The sequence below is a fragment of the Pseudorasbora parva genome, chromosome 2 (genome assembly GCF_024679245.1).
Source record: "Pseudorasbora parva isolate DD20220531a chromosome 2, ASM2467924v1, whole genome shotgun sequence".
Taxonomy (NCBI): domain Eukaryota; kingdom Metazoa; phylum Chordata; class Actinopteri; order Cypriniformes; family Gobionidae; genus Pseudorasbora; species Pseudorasbora parva.
The window spans coordinates 5,709,603-5,730,368 of record NC_090173.1 but is presented as its reverse complement, the minus strand read 5'-3'; the positions used below and the strand labels follow the sequence as shown (position 1 = coordinate 5,730,368).

The following is a 20,766-nucleotide window of genomic DNA, read 5'->3' as shown; positions in this document are numbered from 1 at the left end:
GCTCATTCTGATTCTGAAAACTGTGTGCAATCATTTTGTTTCTTTTGTTCAATGTAATTGTATAACTATTTCGAAAATGCAAGGGTTATTGAGATGTTTTTGGTTAGAGTTGACAAAATTTCAATACCAAAAGCAACTATACATACAACTCAAAGCCATTTTTTAGGAACTATATGTCTTTCTGGAAGCTTTGCACTGAAAGCTTAAAGCTACACTGTGATATTTTTCCCCATCTAGCGGTGTAAAGGTATATGACCATCGAGTGAATAATAGTTTCTGTTCCTCTAAAATTCTGGTTTCGTTTGAACTCCTACGGTGGCCGATTTAGATTAACATGACAATCCCCCTCTTCACATTCGACACGGTGCCATCGAGTGTTAAAACGCGAAAGGCGAAGCTTGATTTTACGGGTATGTCCCTCTTTGGCTAAAGTACTTTCAAGATGGAGGAGCAACATGGCGACCGGCATTCGAACCCCTCACCCGTATGTATTTTCAATGGCATATTATAAACTTACAAGTACTTTATTACTCGAAAGAAGTAAATATACATTAATGAACACATATATTTTTGTGCTTTTAAGTGTTTTTAGCTAAGAATAAACTAAAAAAGTTACACAGTGTAGCTTTAAATCAATATTTCATGTCTAATTATTTACAAGTAGCCATGTAATAAGCAGGATAATGTACATCCAGCCAGTTGTTGTCACAGAATAAACTCCTTCAGGGTGACGTAAGACCTCTCCACTTCAGTTTAGGATCCTCATCAGCTTGGTTTATTCTGCGATAATTACCGTCTGGATGTACATTATTCCTTACATGCACAACGAAAATGTCACTGAACCCAATGAAGTCTACAGTCTACCTGACCATTAAAGTGTGTTCTCTGGTCAGAATCAATTAAGTGTCTTACATTGCCCATCTGGGAATGATGTCTCAAACCAGTGTGTAGCCATTAAGACTGCAGTTACCTTTTGGTAGTGAAATTTTGTCCAACAATAACCAAAACATCCCAATAACCCTTGCATTTTGGAAAGAGTTATAATATTACATTGAACAAAAAATTGCCCCAATACAATTGAATTGATGTTATCAATACAGAATTGAGCTTGTGATGTCTTCAAAAGTACCAACTAAACTTCCAGCAGCTCCTCCAAAATAAGGAACATAGTAACTCCAGTCACCAGCTCGTTTTACTCTGTTTGGCACTTTTGCTTCCGCTTCAGCCTTTTCTTTCTTGTATTTTTCTTCAGCTTGTTTTAAAGCTTTAGCTCGTTCTATTTTTATTTTTTCTTCAGCTTCTTTTAAAACTTTAGCCTTTTCCTGCTTGAAATTTTCTTCGGCTGTTTTTAAAGCTTTAGCCTTGTTTTTTTCCTCAAATTTTAAGGCTACATACACTTCTTTCTTGTGTCTTTCTTCAGCAGCTTTTAAAGCTTCACCCACTTCTTTCTTGTGTTTTTTTTCTGCATCTTGTAAAGCTTCCTCCACTTCTTTGTTGTGTCGTTCTTCAGCTTCTTTTAAAGCTTTAGCCTTTTCTGTTTCATATTTTTCTTCAGCTTCTTTTAAAGCTTTAGCCACTCGTCTGTCAAGTTTTTCATTATATTCATGCTCTGCTTGTTCTCTTGTTTCTCTTTGAATTCTTTCCTGTAGGTTTTGTTTTTCTTCCATGTATTTTACAGAGATCTGTTGTTGTTGTTCACCTAGATATTTTTCTTTTCTTTTATTCTCCTCTTCAAATTCTCTCTGTTTCTCCTCCAGTTTTCTCTTCATCTCTTTTTGTACATTCTCATCTGTTTCTTTCTTGATCTCTTCCTCTCTATTTTTAAACTCCTCTTCTCTTTTTCTCAGTTCATTCTGCATCTCTTGTCCTTCTCTCTCTTTTTCTTTCTTCATTTCTTCTAGTTTTGCTTCATATTTGGCTCTCAGCTCTTCTTCTATTCTCTTGATCACTTCTTCTTTTTCCTTTATTATTATCTTTTGTCTCTCTTTGATGTTCTTCTCCACCTTCTGGAACATCTCATTGGTGTAGAAACTCCCTCCATTTTCTGCCACCATACAGTCAATCTTCTCCAGCAGCTCAGAAACCTGCGTCTGATCTTCAGTCTCCTTGTTATTGAACACATGGTATCTGTTTCCGCACTGCTGGAGGAGGTTCTTTAAACTGTCATCATCTTCAATAAAATCTTGAATACTTCTTCCTCTCAGTTTATCTCCCCTGGTGAACAGCACCATGGTGTACATTCTGGACTCATGACCAAAAGTCCCGTGGATCATCTTCACTGTGTCTTTCTCCTCTTGAGTGAACCGTCCCAGTTGAATCACCAGCAGAAACACATGTGGTCCAGGTGCCGCCATTGAGATGCACATCATAATCTCCTTCCTGGTCTCAACATTGTCAACTCCAGTATCATACAGGCCTGGAGTGTCTATGACAGTGATCTGTCTTCTGTTGAACTCAGCTGCTTCTTTCACAGAGCGTGAAGTCAGGATTGATTTAAAAGCTTCTCGTCTCAGTATGGTGTTTCCCGTTGCACTTTTTCCAACCCCCGCCTTTCCCAGCAGCACAATCCTCACATTATCATGTGTTACACCTGCTAACAAGAAAGACTGTGAAATTCTTAAAAAATATACACATCAATCATAATTGCATCAGTGTCACAGTGGGCATGGGTAAAAAGGAGCGAGGAATCAAGTGCAGGAAGAATGGTGGTCTTTATTAAATACCAAAATAAACAAACACAAACTAAACACCTACGAGAGGAAAAAACAAATTTGACTTTGACAAAACACAAGGATCAGAAACATGAAGCAGGCTGAAAGCACATGATGGGAACAGAAAACAACATTCCGACACAACTACAAATACAATGAAAATAAATGGGGAACAAACAAGGCAGGTAACGAGGGAGAACAGATGAGGCAAATAAATCAATAATCAGATAACAAGATGGAACAAATGGCACAAGGAACATATGACAAGCTATGTGCTCACACCAAACATGACAAATACAAGCACATGGATTGCAATGACAAGTTCCAGCCAAGTACTCACACAAAGACAAAACAGACATGACATTACTCTCCCCTTTGATAGGTGCAACCTCACGCCGTAGAAACTCCAACCGTGATTGGGGGAGAGTGCTGGCCAATCATGATTCCTGGCAGAGGGCCAGGAGGTGGAGTCCTCTCTGGATTCAGGACAGGAGGTGGAGTCTTCTTTGGATTTGGGACAGGAGGCAGAGTCCTGTCTTGACTTGGAACAGGGGCTGGAGCCATCAGTGGATGCTGGTCAGGGGGTGGAGCCTTCACTGGATGCTGGTCAAGGGCTGGAGCCTTCACTGGATTCTGGTCAGGAACTGCAGCCTTCACTGGATGCTGGTCAGGGGTTGGAGCCTTCATTGGTTGTGATCAGGGACTGGGAGCCTTCACTGGATGCTGATCAGTGACTGGAGCCTTCACAGGATGCTGGCCAGGGGCTAGAGCCTTCACTGGACGCTGATCAGGGACTGGAGACTTCAGTGGATGCTGGTCAGAGACTGGAGCCTTCACTGGACGCTGGTCAAGGGCTGGAGGCTTCACTGGATGCTGGTTAGGGGCTGGATCCTTCACTGGATGCTGGTCAGGGACTGGAGCCTTCACTGGATGCTGGTCAGAGACTGGAGTCTTCACTGGATGCTGGTCAAGGGCTGGAGCCTTCACTGGATGCTGGTCAGGGGCTGGAGCCTTCACTGGATGCTGGTCAAAGACTGGAGCCTTCACTGGATGCTGGTCAGGGGCTGGAGCCTTCACTGGATGCTGGTCAAGGGCTGGAGCCTTCACTGGATGCTGGTCAGGGGCTGGAGCCTTCACTGGATGCATGTCAGGGACTGGAGCCTTCACTGGATGCTGGTCAGGGGCTAGAGCCTTCACTGGACACTGGTCAGGGACAATAGCCTTCACTGGAGGCTGGTCAGGGGCTGGAGCCTTCACTGGACGTTGGTCAGGGGCTGGCCATTGCAGGGCAATGCACTTCGGCAGATCTGGGACATCCTCTAGGATGACCGCTGGCTTCTCTGGGAAGACCTCTGAAGTGCTAAAAGGACTGGAGGAATCCCATTGCTCATTCCAAGCATGCAGGACTGTCATAACATAAAATCCCAACACAGCCCCCTTGGCCATGTCTGGACTGAAAGGATCAACCTCCAGGTTGACGAGAAGGGTCCAGCTGCGGCTTGGGCTATTGGGCGTTTTGGGCGTTCCTGGTAGCATCTCATTGACCAATCGCGATGAGTTTCTCAAGGTACACTGGATATGATGTCATTTTCCTTTCCAAATGCGGTATTTTTTCCCCAAACCAGTTCAGTGGAAATGCCCTGCAACCGATTCTAAACATTTCATTGGCCATATCAATCACAATAACGATTGCCTACACCCAATCTCTATCCCTGATCCCTAAACCTACCCATCACAAGAAACATTCTGCATTTTTACATTTTCAAAAAAACATAATTTAGTATGTTTATAAATCCATTTACATTTTGGACACACACACATGGTTTTGGTGTAGACATACACGCAGAATCACATGCGGGGATAGCTCAAAATGCAGATAACAGATAACACGCCACTTGGCTTTAGAAAGTGGTGTGACTGTTTATGCAAAGTCATGATGTCATGTTGCAATACTATATCTTATTTTGAAGTTTCTGTTTGAGAAAAACTAACTAGTGAATGTTGAACATTTTAATCTGGATGTTGACAGCTAGCAGCTCAGCAGAAGAGGTGAAGAAGAAGTTCCAGTCTGTAAAAACGGTAACCCCCACCAGCACGATAACGCTCATTTGTGGCCACAGTTAGATGATATTGAGTTTGACAGCAGGCTCTCGGACTGTCTTCGGGCTTGGGAACACTGCAGTCAGGTTCTCCTCAGTAGAGGTGACCGTTGAGGTGGGCATGGTGTACCATGTCTACGATCATGGAGAGCCTGAATCTCCATGTCCAGCAGAGTCCCATCCGACTGACTGTACCCCTCTTCCTTCTGCAGTCAGTGGAAGTCCCAGCCCTTCAAGGACCCAGAAATGCAAAAGGAGGTGGAAGACAAAATCCCAGAAACCAAGATTCCCCAGCTTCTCCCTCTCTGCCTGGCTGAGAGGCATGTCCAGACAGAGAATGAACACCTGCTTAATCTCCACCTCACTGTGGACAATATGGTCAACTTCGATGAGGAAAACAAAGGTAAAGTCCCTCACGTCAGCCCTCCACTGATGGATGTAGTGAGAGTTGATTTATCTATTTGGCAGCTGGCGGTTGAAAGGTTCAGTGGAGGGAGACGGAAAAAGGAAAATGTCCATCTTCTGCTGAATCTTCTAATGGCTGGATTATGTCATGGTGTGTATGGGTGAAAAGGAGTGAGGACTCAATTGCAGGGAGAATAGAGGTCTTTATTAAATAGTCCAATAAAACAATAATCAGATAACAAGATGGGCAGGTTAGACAATAGACGAGAGCACATGGCACAAGGAACATTTGACAAGTCATGTGCTCACATAAAACATGACAATTACAAGAACATGGCCAGCAATGACAATATGCAGCCATGTGCTCACACAAAGACGAGACAGACATGTGACAATCAGGTATTAAAGGTTTATTTTTTCATCCATATATTATGCTCATTTTGCTAATGTGCCACAGTGCATAGTATATCAAAATATGTGGGAGAAACTGCATTTATGCCTCACTTCATAAGAGTCAAAACAATATAAATGTATGAATGTTTTCTTTCAAGTTTTGCATTGAATGAATGCAGAGACAATCAAAATAATTTTTTTTTTGGAAGCCATAACCTATATATGTACAGCATTTCTTTTCACAACATAGTTGTAAAGAGTTATGAAAAAGTATATGACTCACCAGTAACTGTTCTGTTCCTTGCACTTTTCTGAAAAACACATTTGAGACTGATTTGAAACTGGCAATAAGGGGATAACTTTAATATAACTGCACATATAGCTCCAATCAATCATTTAAATGTATTTGATCATACCTCTGTGGTGACTCTGATCACGTCACTGTCTCTGGTGTAGTTGAGTTTCCCCAGCGCTGAACATTTGATCTCATACTCCGTCTCTGCTCTCAGATCAGTCAGAGTAACTGTGAGTTGATCCTTCAGCACAGGTTCAGATGTCCAGATTGTGTCCTGCTTCGGTTTATACAGTAATCTGAGCTCCACTGTAGCAGGACATGATGGAGGAACCTTCAGAACCACAGTCTGACCTTTGACCTCTTCAGTGATTGGACGGGCTGGCTGTGATGGGGGAGTAAAGCAAACAGCTTCATCACATCCATGTTCATACAGGAGAATGCAGGAACCAGGATGATTCTCAATTTTCTTTGAGGAGACAATAAATTTAGTGGACTGATTGTCCTGTGAAGTCATCAGTTCCTTAAATATGATAACATTTTCTCTCATTTTCTCCCTGATGTGTCCAGAGAGCCACGTCAATGTTCGAGGAGTCGTTCCTGGATTCTTCCATGTTGTTTGAGCTTTCATGTAGTTCTCTTGTTCAGAAAGCAGCTCGTCTGGCTGCTCAAGGGAACTAAACGTGTAGCAAACCACATTCTGCACCTTAATATCTGACAGCACTGTGTCTAAACTCATGTTCACTTCAGCCCCAGACCCCAGTAATTGTTGAAGAAACGCCCCAACTGTGTTTATTTCTTTTTCTTTCCCTGTGATCCACTCCATAAGATCCTGTGTGTTAAACGGAGACTCATCGTGAGCTTGTAGAAGATTGGTCAAAGCACAAGTCTCTTCTTCACAGGCTTGAACTGATCGAATGAGCGATTGGCTTCTCTTGTTGAAATCTTGCCTGTAGATTTGGCAGAATCGCTTCATATCTTCAATCTTCTTTCGAAATACAGTAAATGTGTTTGCCCTGGTGTCTTTCAGAAGCTCACTGCACTTGTCTTCAGTAAAGCTCAGATTTTCAATGACCAAGTCCGTTGCCATGATGAGCTTCTTCTCAATGATCCTCAGATGGATCACGTCACTGTCTCTGGTGTAGTCGAGTTTCCCCAGCGCTGCACATTTGATCTCATACTCCGTCTCTGCTCTCAGATCAGTCAGAGTAACTGTGAGTTGATCCTTCAGCACAGGTTCAGATGTCCAGACTGTGTCCTGCTTCGGTTTATACAGTAATCTGAGCTCCACTGTAGCAGGACATGATGGAGGAACCTTCAGAACCACAGTCTGACCTTTGACCTCTTCAATGATTGGACAGGCTGGCTGTGATGGAGGAGTAAAGCAAACAGCTTCAAAACATTCACTATCATAAAAGAAAATGCCGGAACCAGGATAATTCTCCATTTCCTTTGAGGACACAATGAACTTGGTAGGTTTACAGCTGTCTTTTGAATTGATTAAGATCTCAAACATCTTTAAGTTTCTCTTCATGCTCTTTTTGATCTCAGCAGTGAGCCAAGACTTTTGATTTGAATCAGATTCACCTTGAGTTGAAGGATTCAGGTAGCCAGTTTGTTTAGAAAGAAACACGTCTGACCAGTCCAATGATGTGAACGTGTAACTCACAAGAATTTCATTTTTCAGGCCCATCCAGACGGCATCTACATTGAGCGCTACCTGTGCACCAGCATCCTTCAGCCGTCTGAGGAGTGACTTAATGATCTCAGACTCTCTTTCTCTCTCTTTCAGCCATTCTGTGAGGTCACTTGCATTGAATGGAGATGCATCATTTTCTTGTAGAAGATCATTCAGTGCAGTTTCCTTCATCACGTCTCCACGGATGTTTGGCAGCAGAAAGCCAAGTTTCTTCACCAGTCTCAACTTGTATGTGCAGCAGTTTTCTTTCATTTTCCGTATTTTATCATAAAATGCAGCAAATGTCTGAGCAGGAGAGTCTTCCATTAGGTCCCTACATTTCATCTCATTTTTATTTAAACTCTCAATCACTGATTCAATCTTTGTGATTAGATCCATGTTAATCTCTTTATGAAGTTTTGATGCTCTTGAGTTAAGTTTGTCCAGAGGATAAAGCCAAACTCTCAGTGGAACTGCCAGCTTTTGGTTTTCTTTCAGCAATTTTGGAAGTTCTGCAAAAATGTTCATCGCATCTTCAAAAGAGGTTGGATTAGATTCTAGCTGGAAGTCGCCATAAAATGTACAAGTGAATTTTTTGAGTGCATTTTTCTGATTGTCATTCATCTTCAGATCAACATTTGCATTCACTGAAACACCCTTCAGTTTCTCAAAGGCTACTTTTAATTCTCCTTCCACAGTGGTTTTGTCCTCATCTGATTCAACTTTTCTGTCAAAAACGAAATAGGCATCTGCTCCGTAAAGCACTCCTGTCACTACATGTGTAGCTGTATCATTATGATTGTCAGGCATATTTTGCATGCTAGGCAAATGGTTAATAAACAGTTCTTTAAATTCACAGGTTGCATGATAATGTAGCGTCAGTCTCTGCTGTATGAAAGACTTCTTGGTGTCTTTGAGATATTTTGCTGCTCCACTAACCTCGATGAGTCCACCTAAAACACTCAGGCTCATCCCACCATCAATATTTAGCAATTCAGATTTGTCCTGAATGGAGTCTGAAGCTGTGACTTGGAATCTTGTATTAATTTGGGGCCGAGAAGAAATAAATGGATTCGGCTCCTCTATTGTCCAAGGTCTGATCCCTGTAAAAGGAAAAACACTACTGAGAAACAATATTGAGTCCGCGTAAACACAACACAGTACAACAGGAAATGGAATGTTAATTACACTTTACACTATAATTCACTCCTACAATCTCACTTAAATATGCCATTAAGTACCAAACATGTTAGAAACACATTAAATCATCCAAAATTTGGTTAAGTGCTAACGTATACGATTAACGCCATGAAAGAGGAAGTTGTTGTAACTCAGGCAAACAATGGCCAATCTGCCCAAACTTCACGTTTAATAATAGTCCTGGCCTGAAGACATCTACATGCCAATATTCAGTTATAGTCAAAGTGCCTCCTTCTGGCTGCAGGTAATGTGGCACATTGAAGTGACTTTGCCATATTTCTTCTATATTTACCCGCTTAAATGCATGTCGCCAACTATTTGCTGTTTTCCGGGGTGCGAGGGCCCTTTAATCGCTGCTTTTTGATAATTGCAATCGTAGGGTCCGGCACAGCAACAACATTCCTGAGTAATCATATTATATCTAAACCAACTGTGGGTAATAATCCACAATACTAAAAGCGTGCAATCATAATGCACAGACTTAACAACAAAGCTAAATCAATGCAAATTCTGAAACTGCCCTAGCCTACACCGTGTTGTAACCAAATGTGACATGACGTTAGAAAATGTATATTTTCCATGTTAATTCGTTTTTTTGTACTAAACAGCCACAACAGAAATTCTCGACCAATTTTATTTTACAAACAGTTTCTACTCTATGCCACTGTGGCTGAAACATCATATGAGTATGATCAGGTACTTATTATGTGCTTTATTTAACTCTTTCCCCACAAAACACGGAGTATTCTGTTATTTGTGAGAACTCTTTCCTGCCAAACACAGAATTTCCCGGGCTTCTGTGTTTTCACTGCTATAGGCTAGGGGGCGCTTTAACCCATATTCTGAATTAGTACAGAATCTCCTGATCAAAACGCAGGTGAAGAAGACACAAATAAAACAAGTGATTATATAGCTGTGTCTCATTTCAGAAGGCTGCGTCCTCCAGAGGAGCATTTCAAAAAAGTGAGAAGGACACTCCAAATGCGACCTTCGAATGCGTCCTTCTTTCACAGGATTTCGGTGTGTGCATGAGGTGTATCCTCCACAGCTGGAGATAACCCACAATTCTTTGTGTCGGCGTTAACAACCGTCTTTGTTTTTGTTTTTTAAAGGGTTACTTCAGCGATTAGCATATGGCTTTGTATCAGTAGAAACCCTGGAGCATATTGAAATGATTGTGCTTTCCCCCCTCATATCCCCCTGACACAAGAGATTTATGCATTTTATTTCTGGAAAAATTCCTCCTATGATACAAATTGATGATTTTTGCATCATCGGAGGAATGTTTGCCCAAAGGCTAAAGACTACAGCCAGCAGAGGGAGCCATTTCCGCATGTTTTGAACCCGCACATGGGGGATGGAGATCACACTCAGAGCTGTAATGTAAGTCTTTTAACTTCTCAAATTTATTTCTATGAAAGTTAAGCTTGCAAAGGCATGAACTGAAACGCGCCAGACTGAACTCGCGTTGTGAATGTATGCCGCGAGTGTAGTCGCGATTACCTCAGCTGTCATCACTCCTGCAGTTAGTGCTCAGTGCTGTGATACTCGCGCGGTGACTCACTCATTATATTGAACAGACACGTTCAGTTTTTAATTGTAGTGTCTCTCTAACTGTCACAGTAATGAAGTTGGTGGCTTTGGGAATGGCCTCACAGGGCAGCGAAGCATTCTGGGAATTGTAGTCTTTCATCCCCATGGGACAAAAATACATACACTCAGTCTAGAAGGCAACAAATTCAAAAATAATTTCACATTTCTACTGCATTGATGACCCAGTTTAAATACAGATTCATCTTCCCAGCGCTGAAGTACCCCTTTAAGCTCTATTACCTCAAACAGATAGTTGTGGTAAGCAGGATTACAACTGTTTAGTACTTTTTTTAAACATTTAGAACAGTACATTGCTGTCAAGACAAGAAACATTTCAGTCATTTTCAAGTTATAAATAATTTTCATTCATATAACTGGCGTGAGAATGCAACGAGGCTGAACGTGTTGGACGTGATACTTCCTGCCTGTGTGTCCTACGAAGGACGTCTCGTTTAATTCTGATTGAGGACGCTCTGTATACTGCATCCTACACAGGACGTGTCCTCCGGAGGACGCAGCCTTCAAAATTTAACGAAATGAGACACCGCTTATGTAAGCAGATGTAAAAAAAATCAGATCTCTAATTTAAAAATTGTAATTCTAGTGACTGGTCACATCTACATTTTTCAGTTGGCCAAATTTGATTTCTGTGAATTGATACAATATAATTCACAGAAATATAATTTGGCCAACTAAAAAATTTAGATGTACCCAGCTGTTACATCCCAGTGTGTGTTTCCTTAGAAGGAGAATGTTTGTGTGCCCTGTCCTGTCTCTCTCTCTCTCTCTCTCTCTCTCTCTCTCTCTCTCTCTCTCTCTCTCTCTCTCTCTCTCTCTCTCTCTCTCAGGTTAATTACCATCAGCTGCAACTTGTTGTGAGCATGCCTAAGACTGAGCAGAGGGGTATATCAGGATCATTCAGAACATGAACACTTCTCCGCAGCCTCAGGCTGCAAATGGTCTTTCTCTGTGTGTATCAGAGACCAAGTGTTTATCCTTGAGTCAGAAGTGGAACCTGTACTCAATAGCTGTGTCATCTACCATTTTCTAGTTGTTCTCTACTGTGTGAAGAGGTATCATTCTAGGTGACTTGTGTGGGTAACTTAACTGTAGTGTCACTTTTAGTAATTAATTTGTTCCGGTAAATGGACTGCATTTATATAGCGCATTTAACAGACCCTTTGGCCATCCAAAGCGCTTTACATATTGCCTCACATTCACCCATTCATACACCGACGGCGATGTCTGCCATGCAAGACGCCATCCAGCTCGTCAGGAGCTGCTAGGGTTTGGTGTCTTCCACCTCGACACTTGGTCAGGTGGAACCGGGGATTGAACCACAAACCTTTCGGTTTGTAGACAACCTACATGAACTTCATATTATTATTAAGTTTTAATGCGAAATTCAAACAATAAATAGCGTTTTGGCGCTAATGTTAAAGCCAGAGGCGTTGAAAAGCGGAGTGGTAATGCTCTCATCTCTCCCGGCGGCGCGCGCGGTCACGTGGCTCATGAGCGCTCCACACTTCCAGTGCAGTGCCAATGCATTTGAATGGCTTCAGCAGATACACAACAGTTTCACTATACAGATGTTTGCAGCAGGTTTCGGTAACACATATTAAGTCAGCCATATTCACTGGATCGTTTTATTATGGAGAGTGATAGAGATGCAACATTAATGTTATTCTTGTATTTAGCCCTCAGGTATTCCTTACTAATTGGTCAAACTAATACTCATTGATGGTCAAATGTGACCATACACCGTAACTATTTTTCAATTAAATAATTGTTCTATATATAAAATTTCAATAATTTTTTTGAATATTTTAAAGAGATCTTTTGGTAGGCTACTAAATACTATTTGTGCAATAATTGTTGTCAACTAATGACCACTTAAAATATATTTCTTCTAATATTTTTATTATTATTTATATTTCAATTTGTGTATTAATTAAGGTTAAAATAGAGAATTCCAATTCAAAGAGGTAAATTACAGTCATTTTGTGGCTTAAAAAATAATAATGTTAATTTCTAATACCATTACCCAGTATGGTGCCTTATGGCTCTTTAATAAATATACATGTATCTAATCTAGTTACTCAAAAACAGTCTTGAATAAATATTTAGATATGATCAAACACTAGATTTCTCTTCCCCCCCCCCCCCCCCCACACACACAACCTGAACATACAAGTTGGTAACCCTGTTTTAAGGCATTTTCCCCCTAAGGAAAATACTTTTAAATGTTTTTTTGTTTTTGTTTTTTTTAATCAAAGATGAGTTTTAAATTATTGACCCCCCAGTTTTTTCACAGTTTATCCTATTTAACAGGAGTTGTAGCCTATATTTGTTTCTTTTTTCAAAAAGACTAATGTATAAAAGTAAGAAATTGTTTAAATGTTAAAAAGTGAATTTGATGTGATTTTCTGTCCCTGCTGACCTGCGACTGACTTGCCTGTTTCTAATTTCACTTCCGGTAACCATAGCTGTTATTATGAGACTTAAAACGAAAAACTAACTTAGTTTTTTGTCTGACGTTTTCTAATGCTTAATGTAAAAAATGTTATAATAATAATTTCCATTTTACAGAATGAATTGACTGACATTAATGCACTATAGATCATTTATTAAAATGTGTAATTATCAGATAAACCCAACTTTATTGCTGAAAACCTTAGGGTAAAGAGTATATGAAAAACATATTCATTATAAAATATTTAATCATGTGTTAATGTCTGAAATAAACACATTTTATATTTTAAAAGCCCTGAAAAGAAATTGGTGTAGAAAAAAAATGTACTCAGGAATTGCTAGAAAATTTCACAATTATGAAGAAACAGAAAGAAACGCATTGAATTACGCACAACTTTTGGAAGTAGAAAAACTGAAATATCATGTAAAATGCACATTGATAATATTTGTTTAGAATTTAGACAAATCATTTTATTGTAGATTGTGGCTAGAGCCCCTCTGCCCTCATCGGTTTAGGTGTCGTCCCATATTAACGGGTATACAGTCCACATACAGACAGTGGTTGATCCGCGGAACTAGTAATTTGTTTATTTCAACAGTTCAAACATGGATTCAAAGCTCCAGCATGCCAGCGGGTAAATCGTCATACTGTTGGCTATACTGAATATTGCTGACAGTTTGTCACTCTTTAACTCCTGAAAAATAAATTTCCGATTATAATCAATTTTACGAGTTAATAGGCTATCTATAACATACGTCATATTTATGGTATTTTATTTAGTCAATTGTATATACAATTAAAAAAAAGGTAATAAAGGCTATTATAGCTTAGATATTTTTGTATCAGGGTACAAATGGGCCAGGGCCGTGTCATAGGCGGAATAGGCAAATGCTAGGGGCGCCAAAATGAGTGATTTTTCCGGTTTTATTACTGCTACTTTTTATTAATATTAATTCGAAATATTACCAAAATAAAAACCTTGAATAAATACCCAGACTCTTCCCAGACCACCGCATCAATCTCCTCTCCTCTCGCGCATCTAACAGACAGGATTGCTTTCTAATGTGCCTGTTCGCTCGCGCCCGACAGTGAAAGTTGCCTAATTATTTATGACGGATGGCCAGTGTGTCAAAAAGACTGAAGCCCTCTGATACAGGAGAGATGCACACCCTAAGAAAATCATTGTTCAAAAAAGTTCATACTTGTGCAAAAACTCTCTAGCAACGTTTGCATTATTTTCTGTTTTGATGAATAAAATTATTATTTTTCGTTCAGTAAATATTAAAATGTTAGTATAAAAATATTTTTAAATAGAGGAGCAAATTTGTAAGTAAATAATTTGAAAACATTGAATGAATGAGATCCCAAACTAAATATATTTGTATTATATTATATGATTATTAGCCTACCATATTTTTATTATAAATATGATGTTGCCTCTATGATGGACACCCAAGATATTTACCAGCTGAATCTTAACCATGTCATGTCAACTAATGGAAGTCAGTCAGCTGTTTATCATCATGTTAAATATGCCTTTCACCACAAATACCATACTTTTACATATTCTGTTATTTAATAACTGTTGTCATAAATCATAAACAAGACCTTTGTCTCAAAATATATTCAATAATTTTAGTGATTCTCATTTGCTACTTATTCTCCAATAAAACAATAAAATAGAAAAGAGATCAAATTAGCCTAGAATCAACTTTTTGGAAGAATAATTAGAACAACATAAATGTAATTAGCACTAAAGCCTAACACTTTTATTTCCTGTATGATTATAAAAGGTTTGTTATTCAATCTCTATATTAAGATGATACTCAATCCCCTTTTTTGGTTTGGACCACTCCCCCTCAAAATGTCCGTGCACGGCCCTGGATAAATATATGTTATGTGATCTTAATTCAGTCTAAATATATTCATCTAATCCATGATGGTTGATGTCATGCTCGTTTAATTTATATTAATTAAACATTAGATCGAAAACATTGTTTGATTATTAACGTCCAACCTTCGAGACAAACAAAACGGGATTGTCCTGAAGAACATTCTGGGAACCAAAAATGTTTGGGTTGTTTTGTTTTTTTCCTCCGTTTTATTTTTGTATTGGATCGTGCACCTTTTTTCAATAAATAGTACATTTATATATTTTGGTACCTGGTACTAATGAATCTTTTCTGCAGTCATACAGCATTCCCAACTCGAAGGATCTCCCAAGAGCTGCTGTTTTGATCAGATTCACTCCAACTGATTCCATGCTAAAGACAACCCGATGAGAAAAAACAGGTCAGTGAGGTTACAGAGACTCTATGGGAACAACACACACTGGAAGCTGCCGAGAGAATAACGACGTAAAGAAAAATAGGTATAACTTTGTACCAATTGATCTCGGTACCAAGTGTCTTAGATACACAGATATGAATGCAGCACTGACATTATTTAAAACACTGGAGAAAGAAGTAAACTGGAGTTCTTCTGTTTGAACTCAAAATTGCGTATTGTATTATTGTCGGACTATTTATAAGCAGAAATTACTTTTCGCGTGCATGTGATAAGCTCCATTGACTATAATTCCGTGCTGAAAAAAAGGCAGAATTGCAAGATGTAAACTCAGAATTCAATGAAAATACAGTGAAAATTGTGAGATAAAATGTCGCAATTTTTTATCTTGTTACGGAAACAAGCATCCATAAGATAGGGCTATATATATATATATATATACACAAGTTTATATACAAGTATAGGCTATAGCCTATTTTCCGCTTTTTCCAGTATGTTGCGATAAATGTAATCACTGGAGAGAGACTGGGTTTTTAACTACATTAGTTAAGATTTACAGATCTACATATAACCTAATCATTTATTAGTAACATTAGTGAATGCACTTGTGAATATACGCGAACTGTTTTTTGTTTACTTTAGCAAAGGTTGATAAATGCAGCAAAAATATATAAGTTATAATGCCTCAACTAATGTCAACAAATGAGACATTATTGTAAAGTGTTACTGAAATATAGGCCTACACATTTATGGAAAACTAAAAGATGAATGTAGTATTATTATAATATATGAATATGAATAATGTATTTATGCTTTAAACTAAAGTATTGTACTTTTTATAACATCACTTTTCTGTAAATATTCGTCATAATTAAGCTCTTGCTCTGTTTATTTTACATCGTCATGTTTACGATTAATATTAGATAGTATATTAAAATACAGGCTTTATTTCCTCAGACCTGTAGACCAGGTAAAAACTATAAGATAAAAATTATTAGAGAAACAAGTTGTAGTGTAAGACATTTTTTAATATTTTCTTCGTATAAATGATTTCGTGGCATGTTTTCACTCACCTTCTCTGTCCTTCAAAGCTCTTCCTTCAGTTTATTCTGGTGAAGAGGAGCTGAACTCGTCTTTAGACCAATGACTCAAAGTAAGAAATTGTTTAAAAGTTTCTCTTGAAATGAATTTGATGTTGTTTTCTTCCCCTGTTGACCTTGAACTGACTTTTATAGCTGGGCAAATTTTACTTTCTGTTCCACTTTAAACTTTTTTTTCACACCAAACATAGGTTTGAAAAGTACCCACATCCTGATTATTTGACACCTTTATGTAAAACCAGTGGTTTCTTTTCTGTGCATCGTTTACTGGAAATCATGAATAAGCACCAAAAACCCCCCAAAAAAAACCAAAAAACACACCATGCACTTTTAAGGACTTTAGGGAGGATAGAGCCAGATTGTACACCCAAGCAAATGATGTAGAAACAACTTTGACTTGCTATAGTCACTTTAACAAACAACCACAAAGAAAAAGTAGCACACTGAATTAAACAGTTCTGAAGAAGATAAAAAACTAAATGGTATTTTCTTGTAAGACCCTATTTGGACTTGTGTTTTCTGTCCTGCACCTGTTTCTGCCGCTGGTCTATCAGCATTACTGGTTTGATTTATCATCACTGTCCACTGTGGTGCTCCTCGGTTGGGTTCCTTCACTCAAAAAGAAAAGTTCAGTCATTTCTCACCCTCATGTCCTACCTTCGATCATCTTCGGAGCACAAATTTAGAGATTTTTGATGAAATATTGGTAGACTAGGTACACAGTAAAGTGGTTTTACTTTTACATCACTTTGTGTGCTGTAATCTAAAGTATAGCCTAATAAAGATTAAGATATTTTTAAATGCAGAGTGAACAGTTTAGATCATTTGAAAGAGAACATGTATGAAACATTTACAAGAAAGACTTTTTTGTGTCTTTTTTACTTTGTTTGTGGTGGACAAGATGCTGCGAAATCTAGTAATTTCACCACAGATGCATATCATTTAAAATATACTCTTGTTTCAAAGTCAACACATGGCCTTTTTTCTCAAGTTAAGCAACAAAACGACACCTTACCTGGCATTTAGGTTTAAAAAAAAGTGCCATAATGGAGAGCACTCGTACTTTCTTGGAGGTGAAAAGCAAAGTTATTTTTGACCTGCAGGATTTCTTTTAAAAGGGTGTAAAAACGAAAGAAAAGACGAGAGTCGGCTGTTTTTGAATAGTCTATTGTAAGTTTCTAATTTAAAATGTTTGTGATTTAAGGCTATAAACTATGTTTAAATGTTTTGCCTCTTGTGTGAGCTAAATCTAAAGTATATAAATATGAATAATTGTGTGGTGTTCATATTTGTGTTACTCAGCCAGTGTTCGTGGGTCTGATGGACCCGCTGCATTTTTGAGTTTTTAATTCAACTCAAACTAAAATGTTATGTTAAAATACTCAACAGATGTTTACTTCATCCCAATTACAAGCAAACAGCATATATTGTTAATATTTTCTCTGTACCTTTGTTATATCACATTTAAGAATTGCTACCTCGTGTGGGAACGGCAGGGGTAGAAACAAAACTCACTCTTGTAGCTACTCTCTCACACTCACACACAATCTCTCTCTCTCGCTCTCTCTCTCTCTCTCTCTCTCTCTCTCTCTCTCTCTCTCTCACACACACACACACACACACACACACACACACACACACACACACACACACACACACACACACATACGCACATACACACACACACAACCATAACACACACACACACACACACACGCACACACCCCCACACCCCCCACACAGGCACGCACACTTGGATATGTGGTGTATGGTTACTCTCCATACTGGTTTTTCTAATGTACAGACTGTATAATCGATCCCCCTACACTAACCATACCCCTAAACCTGCAATTCCCACACTTTTATGAGCCCCGGGTCCAGTGGACCGGAACATCCTGTGTGTAATATAAATGTGTAGGGGGGTGTACAGTGTGTGGTCATTGAAAATGTGTTCTGATATTCCTCACAGAAAATGAGCCAAGGCCAATGAGTCTCAGTTTGAAAAAATAATTAATCATATCATTTTTCTTTCGATAAAAAATGAAAACGGGTCCAACAGACCCGAACACCATACAGGGATTAAATGTTGTAGCCTACAATACCTGACTTCTATTAAAGAGTAAACAAAGAGAATTGAGCCATGTTCAGTAACATCTTTTGGATTTAAAATAAAAAATCATTAATAAATGCTGTGTTTGTGGTATGCAACAGCGGATCAGTTGCGGACTGCGGACTGCGGACTGCAAACGCAGCATATGTGAAAGCACAACAGGGCGTGCGGATCCTGCAACGCAACGCAACACAACACAAACACGCACCGCACACGCACTGCAGACGGAGTATGTGTGAAATGAGCGTAAATCCCTCCTCATGTATGAGGCAGCGTGTCTGTCTTCCTGCCATTAAATGTGTGAAATACAGACTTTTTCGCCTTCACGCTCTTTATTTTAATGTTTCAACAAGAGCTATCTGGGTCGAAGCGTTACAAGTTCCCAGACCCAACATCTTGAATTGGCTCTGGCTTGTCAGGCTACATATCAGCATTATTTAGAGAAAAAATTGCGCCAAAATTAAAAAATATTTGTAAGATATCAGTGAACATTTAATTAACCACAGCAAAAGTACATTTCTTAAGTTATTTGACATCTCTTTTTTTTTGTTTATTTAAAATAAGACAAATCTGATATTATTGTAATCTTATATCTGTTATTTAACAGTTGAGATGTTTTTTAATGCTGATCTAACAGCAGAAGACACAAGCCGGGGTTTATGTATTTGCTGTCACAAAGTTCTCTGTCTATAATGTTAATTTCCACTAGATGGCGCTTGTGTACTTCAGCACTCATTTACTTAAGCTACTTTTGACTAGTCTAATTTTGTATATTTTGAATACCTTATAATGCTCATTGTGATTTCTATACTGAATTGTTGTTTATTTGTGCAAGATTTAATCTTTCTAAGAGTTTTTGGGTTATATTTTATTTTATTCCCATCATGCTTTTGTATGTCACTTCCTGTTTTGTCATTCACATGAAGAGAAGGAATGATGTAGTCATCGCAAATTAAAAGGTGTTTCTCTCTTTAATCATAAGTCATCCAACTAAGAATCTTCAAGATATAACCCCCTCTCTTAGCTCACAAGCAGGCAAAAGTGGTATGTGGATATATTTTCTGTTTATTTGCTAATTTAATGTGATATGTTTTCCATGTAACTGAATGTGTGATTGATACTATGTTGTATATTTCATTGTTGCTCAGTTCTACGGTGTTGGTGTCTATGTCCATGAGATCATTAAACATCTGTGAAAAGGAACCTCAGCCTTCGCATCGTGACTAAGGGCGGCATAGTAGAACACTTCACTGCGTCGGTGAAGGCAAAGAGCATCAGATGGAAAAGTGGGATGAGGAAGTCGGCCAGCAAGCGGTGCTACATATTGGATAAGAGAAGTACACCTTTTAAAGTTCGCAATTGACTGACTAATGAAGCCAGTGGGCAAGTAAAGGCTGAACAAGCATGCACTTTTAAGTTAGTGACTTGGTTGCAGCACAAGGTCTTGTGAACTGTGCTAAAGTTTCAATTGCACTGGTATTTCCATCATCTTCATTCTAAGAAAAGTTGAATTTTTTCTGTTATATTCAAGCATTTTTGCTTTATCATTTAAGTGTGCAGAATTTTACATTGTACAACTTATTTATTTAACGTATTCATACTTCTGCTACTTGACAGCCCAGTAGTTATGGTTAGCATGGTTGTTTCACATAAGTCTATCTGAGTTAGTGACTATACACTACTCTTTGGATATCACATTGTAGAACATCACAGTATTGACATGTCTTACACAAGTAAAAATACAGTGCTGTCCACTAAAGAAGTTAGCTATGCAGCCCCAACTACACAAGACTTAGACAATACAGAGCAGGTCATCCCACCACTGCAGGCTGATATAGCTAACCAAATTGAAGTTGCTGCACAAGTACAACAACCACAAGTCACAGATATTAGAAGAAGTCAGCGTGCACGCTCACTCACTGAAAGGGGTAAATCATTCCAAGATGCTAAACTAAACGAACTGAAAAGAAGCTTTGAGCAGAAGTACAGAAGATGGAAATATCACATCAATGGTTTGAAAAGAGCCATTAAGAACAACGATGATGCTGAATTGGTTTCTGAAGTTGTAAGCACTATTAATGCCATTCAGTCTGAGGTCGACCATATTTATGATGACATAAGAAGCATTACAAGCCCTGAACCTGAAATTCGGAGGAAAATTGACACTTGTCTTGCCATTACTAGTACTGCAAATGAGAAGGCTCAACGCTTCCTCAATGGGGATCTTGAGGACATTCCCTGGCCTGATTCAGATTCAGTGTTTGAAGCCACTGTGTCCAGTGTCATCTCAGCAACCTCCATTAAGTCAAGGTCAGGTTCCAAGATGTCCAGTCAATCTTCCCATGATTCCCAGCAGAAAAGACAAGAAGCAGCAGCTGAAGTAGCGGCTACACAAGAGGTGATTAAAATAATGAAGACACAACATC

The 20,766-nt window shown here is 38.8% G+C and overlaps 1 protein-coding gene across 1 annotated transcript; it reads right to left on the bottom strand.

The window, feature by feature from the left end:
- Window positions 1-1,091: 1,091 nt before the first annotated feature.
- On the bottom strand, window positions 1,092-16,347 carry LOC137048258 (uncharacterized). Its single transcript, XM_067426341.1, has 5 exons — window positions 16,204-16,347; window positions 15,008-15,108; window positions 6,025-8,681; window positions 5,892-5,919; window positions 1,092-2,590 (listed from the first exon to the last, which is right to left on the bottom strand). The coding sequence occupies exons 2-5, from the start codon at window positions 15,105-15,107 to the stop codon at window positions 1,092-1,094; spliced, it is 4,284 nt and encodes a 1,427-aa protein (XP_067282442.1). The 5' UTR covers window position 15,108; window positions 16,204-16,347.
- Window positions 16,348-20,766: the final 4,419 nt, after the last annotated feature.

Coding starts and splice junctions, on each gene's coding strand:
- LOC137048258 (XM_067426341.1), bottom strand. CDS start 15,107: ATGGAATCAGTTGGAGTGAATCTGATCAAAACAGCAGCTCTTGGGAGA. Junction 5,920..6,024: donor TGATCAGAGTCACCACAGAG/GTATGATCAAAT, acceptor TGTGTTTTTCAG/AAAAGTGCAAGGAACAGAAC. Junction 2,591..5,891: donor AAGGAACAGAACAGTTACTG/GTGAGTCATATA, acceptor TCTTGTTAGCAG/GTGTAACACATGATAATGTG.